Source organism: Puma concolor, chromosome C1, assembly GCF_028749965.1.
Source record: "Puma concolor isolate L17-30 chromosome C1, mPumCon1.1.hap2, whole genome shotgun sequence".
Taxonomy (NCBI): domain Eukaryota; kingdom Metazoa; phylum Chordata; class Mammalia; order Carnivora; family Felidae; genus Puma; species Puma concolor.
This window is the reverse complement of record NC_141674.1, coordinates 30,680,382-30,699,752: the sequence shown is the minus strand read 5'-3', so window position 1 is coordinate 30,699,752 and position 19,371 is coordinate 30,680,382. Positions and strand designations below refer to the sequence as shown.

Below are 19,371 nucleotides of genomic sequence, written 5' to 3'. Positions count from 1 at the left end.
AGCACACCCAGAGCAGAGAGAGCCTGGCTCTTAGGAATGCCTCATAAAGTTTGTTGAATGACGAATGAATCAGGAAGATAAAGCTTTTACATCTCTGCTATACTGCAAACCCCTCAGCTGCAGAGAGCTACCCCTGTGTGCATCTCCTTACTTTGAAGTTGTATCCTCTTCCTCTTCCCAACCCTGGACATATTCTTTCTCTTGCTTGATATGTCATACCATCAAGTACAGACCTAAAAGTAGCGTCCGCCCCAGTGGAAAAAACAAAACAAAACAAAACAAAACAAAACTGCACCCTTTCCTGCCCCAGCAAAGGCAGATTTGACTGATGTGTTCAGCCCTCTTTCTAAGATCACTGGCCTGGTAAGTTTTTGTTTGTTTGGTTGGTTTTGGTTTTGATTTGAAGTGTAGTTGACACACATGATACGTTAGATTCGGGTGTGCAACATACTGATTCAACAAATCTATACATTGTGCTATGCTCACCACAAACGTAGCTACCATCTGTCACCATAACACAATTGACTCTATTCCCTATGCTGTCCTTTCATCTCTGTGCCTTATTCATTCCATAGCTGGAAGACTGTACCTCCCACTCCCTTTCACCCATTTTGCCCAGCCCCCTCCCTTCCCTACCATCTGGTGACCATCGGTTTATTCTCTGTACTTACGGGTGTGTTTCTGCTTCTTGTTCGCTTGTTTTGTTTTTTAGATTCCACATATAAGTGAAATCATGTGATATTTGTCTTTCTCTGTCTGACCTACCTCACAGAGCATGGCACCCTCTAGATCCATCCGTGTTGTCCCAAATAGCAAGATCTCATTCTTTTTTATGGCTAAGTAATATTCTATTATGCACATATATGCCACATCTTCTCTATCCATTCATCTATCAAGGGCCACCTGGGTTGCTTGTGTAACTTGGTTATGGTAAATAATGTTATGATAAACATAGGGGTGCATGCGTCTTATTGAATTAGTGTTTTCCTTTTCGTTGGGTAAATACCCAATAGTGGAATTACTGGATCATTTGGTTTTTCCATTTTTAATTTTTTTGAGGCAACTCCCTACTGTTTTCTACAGTGGCTGCACTAATTTACATTCTCACCAACAGTGAATCAGGGTTCCTTTTTCTCCACATCTTCGCCAACACTTGGTATTTCTTGTCTTTTTGATTCTAGCCATTCTGATGGTTATACTGTGATATCTCATTGCAGTTTTGATTTGCATTTCCATGATGATGAGTATGTTGAACATCTTCTCATGTGTCTGTTGGCCATCTCTATTATTTTTTTTTTCTTGGAAAAATATCTATGTAGGTCTTCTGCCCATCTTTAATGGGATTATTTGGGGGTTTTTTTGGTGTTGGGTTATCTAAGTTCTTAACATATTTTGGATATTAACTCTTTATTGGATATATCATTTGAAAATATCTTCTCTCATTCAGCAGGTTGACTGGCCTGCTAATTTGTCCAGCCTCTTCCCAGGTTTCTTTTAATCTGGAAAAAGTCCTCTTTGGATTTTGCAGGCCGGGAGTCCAGGTGGCTTTTTTTGGTGACTTTGCATATATCTCCCCTCTAAGACCAATTAAGTGATGCTCTTGTGTTTAGATATGGGGAATCGAAATTTTTTTGACTTCCCAGAACCTTGGGAACCATCTGTGACACCTATACTTTCACCTTCTATATCCAATTAATCACAAATTATACTAAATTTTTAAAAAATTCAAGCCACTTTCTCTATCTCCACAGCCACTATCTATCTTGGTGGCCATAACTTCCAGGTCTCCCTGTCCCCACCCGCTACTCCTTTTCCTTTCTGTGGCCAGAGAGGTATTTTTAAAAATTTAATTTGAGCCAAGGCGCTTCCCGGTTAAAATTCTTCAGTTCTGCTCTTTGATCTCAGATAAAGTCCAAAGTGTTTCAAGTCTCCCAGAGTAGGCGGTCTGCAGGCAGTCTTTTCCACCTCCCACTGCACCACAGTCCTGCAGGCTCAGCTCCGACCCACTCCTTCTCAGGGCTTTTGCATGTGCTTTTCTCCTTGTCTTCATGAGGGTAACTCCCCTCTCTTCTCGGCACAAGTGTAGCTTGATAAAAATAACATTTACACAAAAGACTCGTGTGTATATATGTGTATTAGCTTATTCTCACAATAACCCTACTAAGTGATATCGTTATTAGTTTACTTACAGATTGGAAATCTGAGAATCAGAGGTAAACTTGCTTGCTCGAGGTCCTACAAGTAGCAAGCCCCCCCTTCCCCCGCCGCTGGACAGTCAGCTGCATGAGGACAGGGATTGTGTGGGCTTTTCTCATGAGTGCCTACTAGTCATTCCTTTCTGTAACAAATATTTATTGAGCATTTAGAGTGTGCCATTATTAGGCACTGTTCTAGATCCCTGCTTCCATGAAATTTATATACAGTGAGGAAAAGACAGGTATCAGGCAGGTAAACACATATTTGAACAATGTAATTTTAGGTAGTTAATAAGAGTCTTGAAAATAAAACAAAACAAGATAGTGTGGGAATGATTAACAGTGTTGGCAGGCTACTTCAGACTGCAGGGTAGTGGCTTCCCTGAGGAGGGGATCTATCTAGAGGAGTATTCCATAAATGTTTCTTGATATAATACACCATCTGGACTAACTCTCCATGAGAGAGGGACTTCCTCTGCCTTGTCTACCATGGTATATGCACCTATATCTGATGTTGGCAAAGAATAGCCCCAATTAACCACTGCTTTGGATGAATGTATATACAAATATGTGTATTTCTTCATTGCTTTACTTAAATCATTGATTTTCAATGGGAGTATCTGTGGGCCCTTTGTTAATTTCTGGATTCGTTTGTCATAGCGATGAGAAGGGTGGTTCCCGGCATTTTTGGCGGAAGGGATGTTGTATATCCTGCAACACATGGGACAGTCCCACATAATGTAGACTCGTCCCATATACCACATGACTTTCAAATGACCTACTAGAGTCTCGTGTGGATGAAAAAACTTTTTATAACTGTTGAAGTCTACACTGGATTCCTTTTTATGTGGAAACAAAGTATTTTTTATTTTTAACATTTTTGCTGAAGGGTAGTGGACATATTAGTTTCAGGTGCACAGCACAGTGATTCAACAATTATATATGGTATGAAATGCTCACCACTGTACATGTAGTTACCCTCTGTCACTGTACAAAGTTATTACAATATTATTGACGGTATTTCCTACGCTGTACATTTCATTCTCGTGATTTATTTCTTAACTGGAGGTTTGTACCTCTAAATTCCCTTTACCCATTTCAAATCTATTCCCCTGTCTGCCCCCGCCCAAGCAGAAATATTTTTGCGCCCTTAAATGTCAACTAAATTTCCAGGAATGCCACCACCATGTAAATAGAGGGATGATTGCATTTTGTTCCTTGGAAGCTTTCCCAACACTTAATCCCATCACCCATGGGTATTACTGCAGATGTGGCTATCGGGTTCTCGGTACCTCTCCCTCTAGGTCCTAGTATACTGAAAACATCAGAATGTCTTCTGTATTTGCACCCAAACATTTACATAATAAACCACTTATTATATAATTATACTTATTTCATGTCAGCTTTATTTTACAATAAGCAACACACGGATCCTAGACGTTACGTGTGTGGGTGGGTTGAAGGCGCTCTATCTATTCCCGGAGGGGCAGGTGGTGTATACAGTCGCGCCGTCAGGAAAGCCGCCCTTGGGTCCGGCGGAGACCCCAGCGGAACGGTCCTCCGCGCGCCAGGGGTCGCTGTGGCGCCGCGCGGCCGCGCCGGGTCGCTCTCGCGTGGCCGCCCCGCCTCGGGCCCCCGGGCCGAGTGGGCGGGCACGACTGCGCCCAGGTCGCGAGGCGCCCTTCGACCAGCAGCGCCCGGGGCGGGCGGGTATAAATGGAGCGGTGGCTCCCCCGGCCGCCTCTCTCCGCCCCGGGTCGCCGCAGCCTCTGCCGCTTTCAGGCCCAGCAGCCTGAAGGAAAAACAGGAAAAGAGTAAAAAAAAACGAAAACGCTTTAAAATAAAAAAAAAAAAAAAAAAAAAAGAAGGGAGAGAGAGAGAAAGAAAAAGCGCATCCTCCTCGGAGAACCCGCGGGGAAGTCACTTCTGCACGCTTCCGGCCTGCCCGCGCCCGCCGCCGCCGCACCTTGGCGTCCGTCGGTCCGGTGGTGAGCCGCCCGCCCGCGTCCACGCGCCTCCGCTCCGGCCGCCCCCGCGCCGCGTGGCAGCCCCGCGCCCGCCGCCCTCGCCCCCAGCGCGCGGGCCCCGGGCGCACCACGTGTCCGCGCTGCCCTTCGCCGGCCCGGCGTGGGAGGCGGCTGCGCGCCCGGCCCCCGGGGCTTGCCGAGTCGGCACCGACCAAGATTTGGTTTCCCTCTTTCCCTGGCTGCTGTAATCTTAAACCGCCGGGAGCCCGAGGCCTATATTTATAGAGAAACGCGTGTCCTGGAGGCCGCCGTGGGCACCATTTGGTCGCCTCTTGAAGAATTTTTATAATTTGGAGGGGAGTCCCCGTTTTAATACGTTATTTTTTTTTTCTTTTTTGAAATTTGGAGCTTCAGACTAGGACAGCTGCAAATTACAAACTCCCAGGGAGGGCCATATTGTTTTTGAGAGCCTTTTGTCTGCGGTTTTGCAGTCTCAAACGAGCTGTCCCTGAACTCCTCCTTCCGGTCCTCCGTGTCTCTGAGCTACTCCGGCGTCTCTTAGCTTCAGTCTGCCACCTGTGAGCCGCGGCGCGGGCCACGGCTCCGAGAAGAGCCCCTTTTGTCCTGTGTGGTCCCTATAAGAAGTTCTCCTGGCGGGGCTCGGGGTGGTGGGGGCTGGGGAGATGAACGCTGCGGCCAGCAGCTACCCCATGGCCTCCCTCTACGTGGGTGACCTGCACTCGGACGTCACCGAGGCCATGCTGTACGAAAAGTTCAGTCCTGCGGGGCCTGTGCTGTCCATCCGGGTCTGCCGCGATATGATCACCCGCCGCTCCCTGGGTTATGCCTACGTCAACTTCCAGCAGCCGGCTGACGGTGAGTAGACGCTATATCCACAAATTCGTGAGATCCTAGGGGACCCTAGGAGTCTACCCCATGGAGGTGGGGAGCACAGGATGCAGGGGTTGAGAATGAGGATCCTGGCATCAGGTGACCGGAGTTTCAATCTCGCTTCCACTGCTTGCTAACTGGGTGACCTTGGGCTAATCAGTGGTGGCGGTGGGGTTGGAACCCAAGGAGACTGTAAAACGGGATTTGGAGGAAGTCACTGTCATTCCATTGTGTGCATGGTCCTGCTTTAGTGGGAACCTTGTCTGGTCAGTGAGTATGGGCTCCTGCCCCTCACAGGCCTGCCGAAAAGGCAGAATATCTGAAACACAATTCCTGCCAGAATTTTAGGTTCTAAAGCTGCTGCCATCTCCCCTACTTTGACCCTGGACTGAGTCTGTCTGATTTTGTGCTGATAAGGGGTCTTTCAGGGAAGGTAGGAAGCAGTGAGAACAATTCTGTTGGTTTTACTTGAGCAGGGACTTGTATTGGCGCCACCAGCGCTGCATGTGCCAGACCAGCTCCCGGGTCTCCGGCTTTGCTCCTGGGGTGGAAGGGTCCTTTACTCTCTGGACAAAGCCCTGAAGTGTGGAGAAAGGGTAGCCAGGTAGTCTGGGGAAACACTGTGGAAACTGACTGGGCTGGTGGGGATTATCGCCTCACCTGTGAACAGTGCCTTACCCTTGTCTAAACCCTTTTCCTTCATCCCATTTGAAGAAAATGGGACTCCAGAGAGGGCAAAGGGACCGCAGGAGGTGGGAGGCTCAGCTGGGACTGCCAGTGCAGTGCCCCGCCAGCCCAGACTGGGCCCTTGCTTGGAACAGTGAAGAGGTATGCTGCAGGCGTGGCCGGAGGGAGGCCAGAGGAAACCTAATCAGGGGCTGCACGTGACTTCAGATTAAAAGGGAACAACTGTAGACACCATTACTGGGGGAAACAAGCCATTCTGTGGCAAAGGATCTCTGGGTCCCTATTTTTGTCCACACTTTGTTCACTGTCCATGAAACAGAGAATGCCACTTGCCCGAACTGCAGCTGAGACCAGAGAGTTGGACTTGTTGAGAGACAACAGGCACTGATACCATCAATTCTATGTGCTCTGAGTTGTGTCTGGCCAGAGGGAGGGCACAAAGGTGGCCAAGTGTGGCCTTTTTAGGGGGAGTGGTGGATACATTGGCAGTTGCCTGCCTTTTTGACACTTTCTGAACAAAAGTCCTGTCACTTAGAGATAGTAGCAGAAGCCATTGGTCAGTGTGTCTGCCAACACATGCCTCTGCAGGACCTCTCCCTGCTATAAATAAGTGCAGCCAGATTTGTTAGGCTAAGCCGACTTGCCTTCTGCAGCACTGTCTGGAAAGACACTGAGGAGCTGTGTTGAAATGGCTTCTTTGCTGCTAATCAGTCAGACACAGTTTGGGGTCCTGGGCTGTGGATCGCAGAGAGCCATCACAAGTGACTGCTTCTGTGCCTGGACTTTTCCTGAGTTGGAGCTGCCCAGTCTCCCCTTTCTCTGACCTCTTTCCTTCCCAGAGTCAATGAGGCCACCTGAGAAGGTGGGAAGGGTGGTTGGAAAGGGGTGAAAAGGAGATACTCCCTTGGCTGACTGGACAGCTGAGCTTGTGGAGAGGCAGGGTTAGGGAATTTTGTCCCTGTTATAAGTGAGGTGGTTCCTTGAGACAGGAGAACTACCCCCCTGCAGTCTGTTCATGGAGGAGATTCTGGGGGTTTCATCACATAAGTCAGGAAAAGTGACCACCAGCTCTGGGAACTTGTCGCCAATAAGAGAAGCGTTCCTGCTGACAGGTGATGGTACGTTTTAGCTTCTGGTCCTTTTTGGTACACACATGGGTTTGTTGGGAAGCCAAAGAAGCATCCCAAAGCAGTGGATGGAAAACTTGGCTGAGCACCAGAGCACTTGAAGTCCGGAATTCCACAGAACTCAGATTAAGACTTCACAAGGCCCTGAAACCACTAGGTGCAGAGTCTACTACTGCACTGTGTGCTTAGGCAGAAAGATGCGGTTTCATCTTTATCATCCTGATGATAAAAATATTTCCATGTGTGACCATTAGTATTTATCATTTTGAGGCCTTTCGAATCTGTTTCTGTTCTCAGAAATTGAAAATACAAGAAAGTGGGCTGAAGATACAAGAAACGGATAGCACTATCTCCCCAGTCAGTTGTTCCCAGGTTTTGTTCTGTCACTTGTTTCCTAGACAGACAGATTGTAGACTAAATGACAGCTCGTTGGTAATTTGATGCAATATCTAACTGAAAAATAATCAGAAAATCTAGTATTAGTTTCTTACTCACTAGTTAGCTGCACGGTTTAGCCATCCTGGACATAAGTTTGCTCATTTTATGAAATAGATAATATCATAACTGTTCCACCTGTGTCACCATGGGTGGTCAGCAGCAGATCTTTATAACTGATAGAGCTCAGTCAAATGTCTGGAATTGTGACTTGATATTGGTGCCAGAAGGCCATTTAGATGCTCTCGCCTACCCCTTTTACACAACAAGGGTGCAGGTCCAGAGGGCTGGAGACTTGTGCCAGGAAGTGGGAGCAACTGGCCAGAACGTCTACCCTCACTGGCAACGCAGGCTGGAGGGATCTGATGCCTTTTAATTTTAATAGAGTTGCCTTTTATCACAGTGATTACCTTGAAAAGTCTTGGAGTCCTCTGTTCCTGGGATGGTGGCAGTTGTCTGCACGGAGTGATGCTTTATATCCTTGACCGAAATATGTTTCTCTCTTGCAGCTGAGCGGGCCTTGGATACCATGAACTTTGATGTGATTAAGGGAAAGCCAATCCGTATCATGTGGTCTCAGAGGGATCCCTCTTTGAGAAAATCTGGTGTGGGAAATGTCTTCATCAAGAATCTGGACAAATCTATAGATAACAAGGCACTTTATGATACTTTTTCTGCTTTTGGAAACATTCTGTCTTGCAAGGTAAGCATTGATTAAATGATTTCAGTAGAATAATCATTGACTCATGAAAACAAGATAAATACCAAATGGGGAGCAGCCTTGGAATTGGGCGATGGGATATTGGGCGATGGTAATTGGCTGGAAATGGCTCCAAAGGCTAAAAGTTCCCTGTAGATAATCTTGTGTCACAATCCAGTATAACCAGCAGGTGCTTTTGTTTCTCTGTTTATTCTTCCCTCTGCCTGAAATATCCTTTCTGTTTTCTACCTTTGGAGGGCATTGAAGAGTTTATCTTTTCTGGGGGGAGAAGTAGAGCAGTGCCTCTGGTCTCCAGGCAGCTATACTTAGTCATCTCAGAAGTATAAATTCATCCTCTTCCTTCCTTCCCTTTGCACCTGTTTTTGTGGAGAATTTAGTACAACTGGTGTGGTGGTGGTATCTGACTCCCTACTAGACTGAAATTGTATTGTGGGCTTGGCCATTGATCACTTTTTCTGCGGCACGGTGGTTTTGCACCCAGATCTCAATGTTTTTTTAATGAAATAAAACATTTGGACTGGAAGCAGCCTAATAGTGGCTGCCATTTGTAAATGGAACATCACTAGTTCCCTTGTAGTGTGCTCACTATTAGGAAAAACCTTATCTGCTGGAGTCTCCTATCTTTTGACTATGGATGGGCTAGCGGCCTCTCGGACACAGGAGACTCTGAGGAGAAGGTCATGTGGTTGTCAAATACCTGGAGATGCCAGTGGTGTTAAAGTCGCCCCCCCTTGTCTTTGACAGGTGGTGTGTGATGAGAACGGCTCTAAGGGTTATGCCTTTGTCCACTTCGAGACCCAAGAGGCTGCTGACAAGGCCATCGAGAAGATGAACGGCATGCTCCTCAATGACCGCAAAGTGTGAGTGTCCCAGTCCGGAGCAACAGCCATCGCATGAGCCAGCCGTGGCCCCACCTCGGTATTAACTGGCACACACAAGGCGGCTACTGGTTCTCTCGGCCCAAGTGTGGCCTGCTCCTACCTCTCCACTCCAGGGCTGGTGAGTCTCCCTGCCCGAGCCGTGGCAGCCCTTTTGACTCGCCAAGGTGGGCTTCCTGCCCAAGCCATGGCCTGCCTGCCGCCTCTCCCTCAAAAGCATCATTCGTCCGTGGGTTTTATGAGCATCGGCAACTGGGGCTTGCTAGAAGGCAGCTCTGAGCCCTTTCTGAGCAGGGGTCTTGGCCAGCGGCAGAGTGGAGAGGGCCCTGGACTGACCAGGAGCTGTGTACTAGCCATGTGACCTTGGCCTTCCTGTGATTCAGGTCTGTCCGTGGGGTCATTTGCTAGGAGTTGATGCCAAATTGTCCCCAGATCTCCACTTGGCTAACTTATGACTCAGTGGCCTTCTCATACAAGGCTGGCTCCACAGTAATGCTTAATTTGGTTATAATGAAAAAATCTGTGATTGCAGAAGACGCTGTTAATAGTAGACCTTCTCGCTTTGGTATGGTTATTGCAGAATGGGGACAAGAGAGTCTTAAGCCATTCAGGGAGACAGAAGGGACAATAAGTCTTGGCTATAACAAGCAAAAATCATTTCTGTCCTTTGTGTTGAACAGACTAGGGGATGGATTGCATTGATAATGTGTATGTGGCCAATGGTCAAGTCTTCCAAAGGTATCACTGGAAAGAGATCTAAAGATTTTCAGTGTGTGGATACATTTTCCCATTAAGTGCAAACACCAGAATGTGCCAAGTGCAAAAGCAAAGGCTACCTCATAGTTCACTCTAGCAATCTCACCCCTAGGATTAACCACTGTTAACAGTTTGGTTTGTATCCTTCCAGACCTTTTCTATGCATTTACATAGATGCACAGAAATGAACGTTTTAATAATGGTCACCAGGTTTCTTCATGAAGGCAGTGTGATGTGGTAGGAGTAGCCCTGGTCTGAGCCAGGAGTCCTGGGACTGATCCTTGCAGGACAGTCCTGCCTCTCTCTTTCTGCTGGGGAGTTGGGGCATCTCTGAGCTTGCTCTCTTGGTGGTTGGATGGGGACTTGTGTGTTTTAACCTCTCCTGTCAGTCTTTAACCTGTATTCCTTTGGGCCCCTGGAAACCTGATTTGTTCTTCTGGGTAGTCACTGTTTCCTATGATTTCTTTTTAGGTTTGTGGGCAGATTCAAGTCTCGAAAAGAGCGGGAAGCCGAGCTTGGAGCCAAAGCCAAGGAGTTCACCAATGTTTATATCAAAAACTTTGGGGAAGAGGTGGATGATGAGAGCCTGAAAGAGCTGTTTAGTCAGTTTGGTAAGTTGGGCTTCTTTGCCCCATGTGCCCCCTTCCACAGTTCACCAGACCTAAAACGTGTGGATCTTAGTTGTTTAAGAGACAAGGGCACCTAGGCCCAGAAGTAAACTACCTTGTGTGACAGGGTCACAGAGTAGATAGGAATAGACTCTTGGCTTTATCCTACCTTGTCCCAGCCCCAGGGCCTTTCCAGTAGCTTGGTCAGAACTAGAAGACCAGGCACCGCGCCTCTTTCTGGACCCCATCTGGGTTCAGCAAGAATTGGCTTCATTTGGACACTTAGAGAAGCCTTCTCTCCTTGAGCTGCAGTAGAGATGGTGTTACTAATAGTTCTGTCCTTTGGTAATAGGTAAGACCCTAAGTGTCAAGGTGATGAGAGATCCCAGTGGGAAATCCAAAGGCTTTGGCTTTGTGAGTTACGAAAAACACGAGGATGCCAATAAGGTGAGAGTACCACAAGGGTCGGGGAGAAATTTTCAGGAAGTGGCCCCTGAGTGTGGTCAGGCCTGGCTGGTAAATAGAGTAGAACTGGAATTGCCCGGGTACCGTAGTGATGCAGTTACTGGCCTGAGGGACTTCACATGGTAATACATCATTTACCTGTTCCCAAAGCACCGGGCATGTAGCCTGTCACCTCAGCTGTTCGGCCCTGTAGGTTGAAAGAGTAGGATGGATGTTTGCTTCCATTCATAGTGAGGGGACTCCGTCTTCCCTCAGGAGTTGCTGACTTGATAACAGGGCAGCAGCTATTTTTGTAGATAAAGCATGGTGCTGGCCCTTGACATACATCACTCACTGCCCACAAGAGAACCTGAGAGACTTAGCTACAGCCAGATTATCAGCCTTGGCTCATGTCTGCCATGCTTGTATTTATAAAACTACCATTTTTTTTTCCTGTATCATATGGACCAATAATCCATTTAAGTAGTAACCCCCTTTTACTCATGAGGAAGTTTGGATTTGCTTAGCTGGCTTCAGAAATGGAATTAAACTAGTTTTTAACCCTGTAGGAAAGATTTCCTTCTCTCCGAATGTTTGGTGGGACTTTGAGGCCTCCAGGGCAAGGGCCCAGCCTCTACGTCTTGGTTTTAAGACCTGTGTTTCCTCTTTAGGCCGTGGAAGAGATGAATGGAAAAGAAATCAGTGGGAAAGTCATTTTTGTAGGCCGCGCACAGAAGAAAGTGGAACGGCAGGCCGAGTTAAAGCGGAAATTTGAACAGCTGAAGCAAGAGAGAATTAGTCGGTATCAGGTGAGAGGTGGTCTCAGCACAGCCTCCCCACTGAGGGTTTACTGTGCAGTCCCGACAAGAGTGCCTTTCTGTTTATCAGCCTTTCTCTTTGGGAACTGGGAAACTGCCTCTTCCTCTCCTTTCTCCCAAGATCCCCAGGTTTGGAAGGATATACTTACCAGATACAGCAGTGATTCTAGAACAAGGGCAAAAGAGATTGATGTATTATTTAGGGACTCACTCCCGGAAGCCTCAGTCTATTGTTCTTAGTCATGTGGGTTCTTTTTACTTAAATGATTGCCTTTTGTTGGAATGGTGGCAAGAGCCTTGCTGGGGACAATGGTCAGAGCATTCCAAACCCTTATTGAGGGTCCCTTCAGAAACTGCGGCAGGAGTCTCAACCCTGAGCCTGCATCAGAGTCCCCTTTAGGGCTTGTGAAAGCATGGCTTTCTGAGCCCCAGAATTTCTGGGGTCCTGGTCTGAGAATTTGCTTTTCTAAGAAGCGTCCAAGGAGGTGGTTGCTGCTGGTCTGGGGACCACATTTTGAGAACCAATGTCTCAGGGCATCTATAGGGTACAGATGTGCATTAACTGTGGCCCCTCTGCTTCAGGGAGTGAATCTCTACATTAAGAACTTGGATGACACCATTGATGATGAGAAGTTAAGAAAAGAGTTTTCTCCTTTTGGATCAATCACCAGCGCTAAGGTATTTTATACTGTGGTTTGGAGATCGAAAGTAGAAATTGTAATTTTTTTTAATTTCATTGAAGGAGTGGAATCTAAATTGTGTTCGTTGCTGAAAATAGCTATCACATTCATCTAGCATAATTCCTCCTGGTCTCCAATATTACGCATCTGAGTATGTGCTCTGGAGAATGGAATTTCATTAGGTTAAATGGCACCATCTCTCCCAGGCACTGAGGTATGGAGGTGAATCTGAGCAGTCCCTCCTGCCAACGCCCCTCAAGCACCTGAATCTTTCCCATTCTTTGCTGCTTTGTGCTGGTGTGGGGACAGATGGTGCAACAGTATGAGCAGAGGAAATCCAGACGGGTTGTTTTCCATTTGTCTTGGGGCCTGTCTCTACAACTCTGCCACACACTTTGTCCTTGAATGAAGGTGTTTGAGGACTTGGGAGCTGGGGTTAGGAACTTCTGTCCTGGCCTTATAAAAGCTAAAGGTACACAAAGAGGAGTGGAAAGATGACTCTTCCACATTTTGCCATGTGTGTCGTCTGCTTGGTGGTGTTTGATAGTCCTATCAACTGATACAGCAGGGTGAGTGAGTATGAACCCCCTTGTGGAGATAAGGAATTGGAGTCCTTGAGCATGAGTACACTCGTTAGAGGATGGTGTGCCGCACGTCCTTGGTCCGTGGGGGGGGTGTGATGGCAGTGGATGGCGTGTGAAAGTTTTGGGTTGTAGCCTTGAGGCACACGCTGTTCCTGCTCAGCAGAGGTGCAGCAGGTGTCAGAGTCTTTTCAGGGATGAGAAAGAGGCCAAGTGGTCTGGTAAAAAGACTTTGGTGTGACCCTGTCTTGGCCCTTAGTTTAAGTCGTGCACAACCTGAGAGCGTTGTCAAAGGAACATTATCAGTTGTAGCAGAGTTGACCAGAGGCCACCCTGTCGGGTTCCTTGTTTCCTTGGCCCTTTCCTCTTATCACTTCCTTCACTGGCCTTCCATCAGTGTGAAGAATGATGGTCTCTCCTTGCTTATCAGCACAGTGCTTAAGTTGGCAGGAAAAGAACAAAAGAACCAGGTCTTTCAAGTTTCACAGCCCCTGTTTTCAAGATCAGGGTGTCATGTTTTCATACACCGTGTTGGCCCATCTCATTGGTAGAAAGATGTTGGGTTGATATACATCCTTACTCTCATGTCCTCCACCTCAGGAGGCTGTCCAGGCAGCGAGCTAAGACACAAAATGGTGCCAAGCATACCTCGTCCTGTTGCTACCGATCATTTCTGAGGATGTAGACCAGGGAAAGCAATAAGTCACCTTCTCAGGTGAGGATAAAGAGCTATCCATGAATGACTAGCTGTATGTGGGAAGAGAACCAGTAGACATGTGGTTTTGTGGTAGTTTGCCTTAGAGGTCATCATGGACATTGAGGCTCACAGAGGGCAAGTAAATGTTAAGGTCACGCAGCTTAGAGATTAGAGTTGGGACGAGAATCCCAGCTGTCTCTCCCAGCTGGCCATCTTTCTGCTGTTGGATTAATGGTGGTGGTCATTGGTTTTGTAATTCCTGCCCGCATGTGGTAATTCAAAACCATATCCTAACCTTGATAAGCAATGATTAGGGTTTTGTGCACCAAGGTCTTGAGCAGATGAGTTCTGCAAGTAAATAGCTGGACACTGCCCAGATTTCTAGTGGGCAGCCAAAGGTAGCTATGCTTCAGGTATCAGGAAACATCTTTTGAGTTCCTGGTTTAACCATTAGCTATGTCATAGTGTTTGGAAACTTTAGGATCACCCGGAGATCTAACAAAGTGAAAATGCCTAGGTCCTGTCCTTAGAGGTTGTGACTTAATTGGCCTGTGGGACATCCTGGCACAAGGCTGAGAACCCTTATCCTACACTTGGGGACTCTTGCGGCAGGACCCAGGGTTTTTGACTCTTAATAGCTGTCCCCCAACATAGAACACTTTTTCCTTAAGTAGCTGGTCCCTTTGTAGGTAATGTTGGAGGATGGGAGAAGCAAAGGGTTTGGCTTTGTCTGCTTCTCATCTCCTGAAGAGGCGACCAAAGCGGTCACTGAGATGAATGGACGCATCGTGGGCTCCAAGCCGCTGTATGTCGCCCTGGCCCAGAGAAAGGAAGAGAGAAAGGCTCACCTGACCAACCAGTATATGCAGCGGGTGGCTGGAATGAGAGCACTTCCTGCCAATGCCATCTTAAATCAGTTCCAGCCTGCAGCTGGTGGCTACTTTGTGCCAGCAGTTCCACAGGTGGGTCTGCTTGTGTTCATGCATCTTTGGAACCTGCCCCCTGACAACTGCTCCGGCAGCCTGTGGTGGTGGGGGAGAGGGGTTTTGGATATTGGAGTTCAGACTGTTGGAGTTAGGACCCATGAAAATGAAGATATTTCTCTTCTCCCTCCCTCTTCCTTCCCTGCCCCGCACAGAGTTAAAAGAATCCCCATTAACTGGCCTTGCGGCTGCCACCCCCCCCCCCCCCCCCCCCCCCGCCTTTGAGTAGAGAGTTTCTGATTAATTAGCCTTGGGCCTGGCAGTAGGATGAGATCTTTCATGTGGATTCAGGCCCTTCAAATAAAAGGGCTCGGATGCTCTTTCTTGCAGGCTCAGGGAAGACCTCCGTATTACACACCTAACCAGTTAGCACAGATGAGGCCTAATCCACGCTGGCAGCAAGGTGGGAGACCTCAAGGTAGGTGGTGGGGAACGGTGACTTGGTCACCCAGGATAAACCTATTCTGGTCTCCCCGCCTCTCCTCCTTGCCCCCTCTGAGGCACAGCCTAGGTTGTGGTCCATATGCTTGATTAGTGATGCACAAGTTTTTGTCTTCACCAGGCTTCCAAGGAATGCCAAGTGCTATACGCCAGTCTGGGCCTCGTCCAGCTCTTCGCCATCTGGCTCCAACTGGTAATGCTCCGGCCTCTCGTGGCCTCCCTACTACTGCTCAGAGAGTCGGTGAGCAAACTGGCCTTGAGAAGCGTGGCCTGGGGAGGAGGGAGTCAGGTTGACTAGCTTCTGCCTAGAGTTGGTCACTTCGTTGGGCTCATGTTCCAGTTCTGGTTCTGTAATCTTAGCTGTGTGCTCTGGTTGGTACTTAAAGAGCAGAGAAACCATGGGAGTTCTAGGGCTATGTCGGTGACTTAAGATTTTTTTGCTCATTGGTGACTCATGTGAAAAAGGTTAATTATAGATGCTTGTTAGCTGGATGACTACAGAGGCAGCCTATTCTTTCGGGTGGGGTTGGGAGATTGAAGGAAACTGTTGTTTACAGAATGTGTCCTGTATTCCAAGAGGCGGGAAGAGTTGTATGTTATCTGTTGGCTGTTCCTCGAAAGTAGCAGTAGTGGCTCCACATGTGATGTGTTGTGTGAACATGCTTTGGAATTGCTCCTTCCGTGGGACGTGGCCAGTTGGACCTCTGCTGCCGACACTGATGTGCATTTGCTGGTCTGTTGTAGGGTCTGAGTGCCCGGACCGCTTGGCTATGGACTTTGGTGGGGCTGGTGCCGCCCAGCAAGGGCTGACTGACAGCTGCCAGTCTGGAGGTGGTATTGGATGCACACAGAATGGGGAAAGATGGGATTTGACGGGTCTTTGCCCAGACTGATTGGCTTTAATTGTACTTATTCTTTTCCTAAGGTGTTCCCACAGCTGTGCAGACCTTAGCACCTCGTGCTGCTGTTGCTGCTGCTGCTCCTCGGGCTGTTGCACCTTATAAATACGCTTCCAGTGTCCGCAGCCCTCACCCTGCCATCCAGCCTCTGCAGGTGAGGTCTACCAAACGGAATGCTGAAAGGATCTGCCCTGTTTGCATTTGATTGAAAAGATGTCTTTGCTTTGATTTCTTCAACAGCCATTAATGCCTGCTCTGTGTCAGGGTGTTGTGTTTTCTATGATGACGCTGCCTTTTAGGGCTTTCTTTACTGTGAGGGAAAGGGGCTGGAAAGCCTTCCCCCCATAATAATTTACTTAGAAATGCCCCAGCCTCAGAAACAGCTGGTGCTTCTGCCTTCCTTTTTACAACATGTGTGCTCGCTTAGCTCTTTGAGCTTCTCATTTCCACTGGCTGAGTTGATGCTTAGCCTCTCTGTAAGATTGGTACATTAAGGCAGTAAAGAACTTCATTTTACAGATGAGACATTCAGTTTCAGAGATGTTAAGTTGGGGTTGGGGGATTAGACCCAGAACTCAGTAGTAATTTGCTTAGAGGAGCCACACTTAACACTTAGCCTTGTGACCCCTGAGTTGCCTGCTCCTACTTCATGCTCTCTAAATTGGAGATGCCTCAGAACTTTGCTTATGTAGCTTTTGCCTACAGGGCCCTACTTTTAGAGTTGTGACTGGTGTTGACAGTGTATGTTGGTAGTCCTTAAGCATTTGATAGAATAAAAACATTTGATATGGGGTGCCTGGGTGGCTCAGTCGGTTAAGTGTCCGACTTCGGCTCACGTCACAATCTCACGGTTCGTGGGTTTAAGCTCCACATCAGGCTGTCTGCTGTCAGCACAGAGCCTGCTTTGGATCCCCTCTCTCTGCCCCTTTCCTGATCACTCACATGTGCCCTCCCTTCCTTCCCCCCCCTCCAAAGAAATAAGTAAACATTAAAAACATTTGGTATAATAAAGTGATGTGGGATATAATTATAAATGGAATCACTTGATAATTGTTGAGCCTTGTAGGTTTATTTTCTTATTTCTTTTCTCTTCTAATAGCATGCTGTTTCCTTTTTTTTGTTTTGTTTTGTTTACTTTTGGGAGAGAGAGCACAAGCAGGGGAGGGACAGAGAGAGAGGGAGACACAGAATCCAAAACAAGCTCCAGGCTCTGAACTGTCAGCAAAGAGCCTGACACGGGGCTCAAACCCATGAACTGTGAGATTGTGACCTGAGCTTAAGTCAGACACTTAACCGTCAGGTGCCCTGCATGCTGTTTTCATTGTAGTTGGTTTTTGTTTATGCTGTGTACCCCTCTGTTGCTCATGTAACCCCTTCCTCCCCAAGACCGTGATTAGTTCCTTGGCAGCAAGGACACCCACCTCTCTCTCTTTCACATAGTAGGCTTTGAGAGCGAATGGTCAGGCTCATGACCATCAAATGTCCTTTCCTTGATGCTAACCTTCTGCCTCTCCTGATTCCCAGGCACCCCAGCCTGCGGTCCATGTGCAGGGGCAGGAGCCCTTGACCGCCTCCATGTTGGCTGCAGCACCCCCCCAGGAACAGAAGCAGATGTTGGGTGAGTGACCCATGTGTTGGCAGAAGAGGGAGCCAGAACCTGGTACTAACCTGGATACCCGTGTCCATTCTTTACTGAGATTCAACCTGGTTTTTAATTAAATATTCTTCCCCCAGGAGAACGTTTGTTCCCACTCATCCAAACCATGCATTCAAACCTGGCTGGAAAAATCACAGGAATGCTGCTGGAGATTGACAACTCTGAGCTGCTGCACATGCTGGAGTCCCCTGAGTCTCTCCGCTCCAAGGTGAGCTGGTTTCTAGACCCTTCGGCTTTCACTTGCTCCGCCTGGGAGGACGAGGGGTGGCCTTGGCATCCTGGTTCAGCAGAGAGACGGAAGGCTGCTTGTGGGGTGGGTATTGGGAAGAGCAGGCAGCACCAGGAGACCCTACTACTGGATCTGGGCACCAGGGAGGGGTGGAGGGCCTCTCCTCAGATGTCACTGACCACCTGGAGATTCCTCACAGGTGGATGAAGCTGTGGCGGTTCTACAGGCTCATCATGCCAAGAAAGAAGCTGCCCAGAAGGTGGGCGCTGTTGCTGCTGCTACCTCTTAGACAAGGAAAAACCGTATGTTTGGCTGTTTTTGTTTTTTGCAATGGTTTTGACTTGTGAAGATCTTCCTAAAAGATTAGGGGCAGCATATAGAGCCATGTTTCTGCTATTTAACCTGATAACTTGGTCAGGCTGTCACCCGAGTATTTCCTATAATCTGAAGGAGTTAATTTGGAGAAAAGAGAGAACAGGTTGTAAATTATAAGGAGCAAACAGGGCAGTTTTCTCCATAAGGAGCACCTGGTTAGATCTTTTTCAAGAATGACTTTTTTTGTTTAGATGGATATACAAGGTGTTGTCATAATCTGATCCCACAGCCTCATTTCTATGAACATCTCCCTGGTTTGGCTTAAGGTTGGTGAGGTGAGCTTGCGTGTGAAGCCACTGCTTAGCTCTGAAAACACAACGGACACAGGCCCTGTGTAAGGTGGGAGAGGCAGACACACCTGACTACAGTTACAGGGTGTGGTTTTAGTCAATTCCTGGACCTGGAGGCCATGGCCCCCATCTGCAGAGTGAGTGAAGCTTAACTAGGACCTCTGACAGGGACTGGTGGGTGCCTCTCCTGGTGGAGGAAGGAGAGAACCAAATAGGCAGAGGCAAGGGAAAAGGGCATATGGTAAAGGCCTGAACACTTTTCATTGGGGATTTAAGCAAGTGAACCATCACTTTGGGTACAGGATGGCCAGGAAGGGTGCGGGGTGGGGCTGTATAGTAAGTACATAGCCTCAAAGTGGGTGACTCTGAGTCAGGGGTGCCTCTTTGAGAGGACATTTGCCAACGGAGACCTATTTTGGTTGTCATACCTGGAGATGTGTTACTCACATCTAGTGGGTAGAGGCTAGGGATGCTGCTAAAACATCCTGCAATGCACAGGACAGTCCCAACACAATCGTCCATCCCACATGTCCGTAAGCACCGCTTTCTACAATACCTTCTATAAAGCCAGAGATTTCAGTGAATCTCTGCGCTTTTTCTGATTATGTATTTATTTGTGTTGGTGCTTTTCTTTTCAGGATTCAAAAGCCAAATAACCCCTCCTGGAATTCAGCTCAAGGTTTGAAGATTTCTAGCGTGTCCTATGGACCTCAACACCAGGAACCACAAATTGGAAATTTAATAGGTCATTTTGTATCAAAAGGTCAATTATGAAGCACCTAGAATTTTTCAATTAAAAGAATATATTCTCTGGGTTCTGCTATGGCCCAGACAGTGTTAACTTTTTTTTTCTATTGTGGGTTTTGATTTTTTTCCCCCAGAAATTGGTTTTATTTGATGTACCCAAGTCTTAAGTTTCTCAATAAAGAAAAAAATCTCCATAAAACTGCCTGTCCTGTTTCACTCTGACCAGTTTTACCCTGTTAAATTCAGTTATCACTGGAAGTAACTT

The 19,371-nt window shown here is 47.6% G+C and overlaps 1 protein-coding gene and 1 non-coding gene across 10 annotated transcripts; both read left to right on the top strand.

The window, feature by feature from the left end:
* Positions 1-3,867: 3,867 nt before the first annotated feature.
* On the top strand, positions 3,868-19,305 carry PABPC4 (poly(A) binding protein cytoplasmic 4). Of its 9 annotated transcripts, none has more exons than XM_086716562.1 (16): positions 3,868-5,038; positions 7,812-8,005; positions 8,768-8,883; positions 10,129-10,268; positions 10,618-10,712; positions 11,381-11,518; positions 12,110-12,205; positions 14,175-14,447; positions 14,799-14,871; positions 15,031-15,102; positions 15,654-15,740; positions 15,835-15,962; positions 17,333-17,426; positions 17,543-17,673; positions 17,894-17,996; positions 18,998-19,305. In XM_086716562.1, exons 1-15 carry the CDS (start codon positions 4,846-4,848, stop codon positions 17,981-17,983), a joined length of 1,920 nt encoding a protein of 639 aa, XP_086572688.1. In that variant the 5' UTR covers positions 3,868-4,845; the 3' UTR covers positions 17,984-17,996; positions 18,998-19,305. The 9 variants fall into 9 exon arrangements, with proteins under 9 accessions (XP_086572688.1, XP_086572686.1, XP_086572687.1 ...); XM_086716560.1 differs by having other exon boundaries at positions 14,799-14,886; positions 15,031-15,150; positions 17,894-17,953; XM_086716561.1 differs by having other exon boundaries at positions 3,869-5,038; positions 15,031-15,150.
* LOC112849159 (small nucleolar RNA SNORA55) lies at positions 12,467-12,601 on the top strand. The gene has a single exon (XR_003222586.1). It is a non-coding gene; the product is annotated as a small nucleolar RNA SNORA55 (small nucleolar RNA).
* Positions 19,306-19,371: the final 66 nt, after the last annotated feature.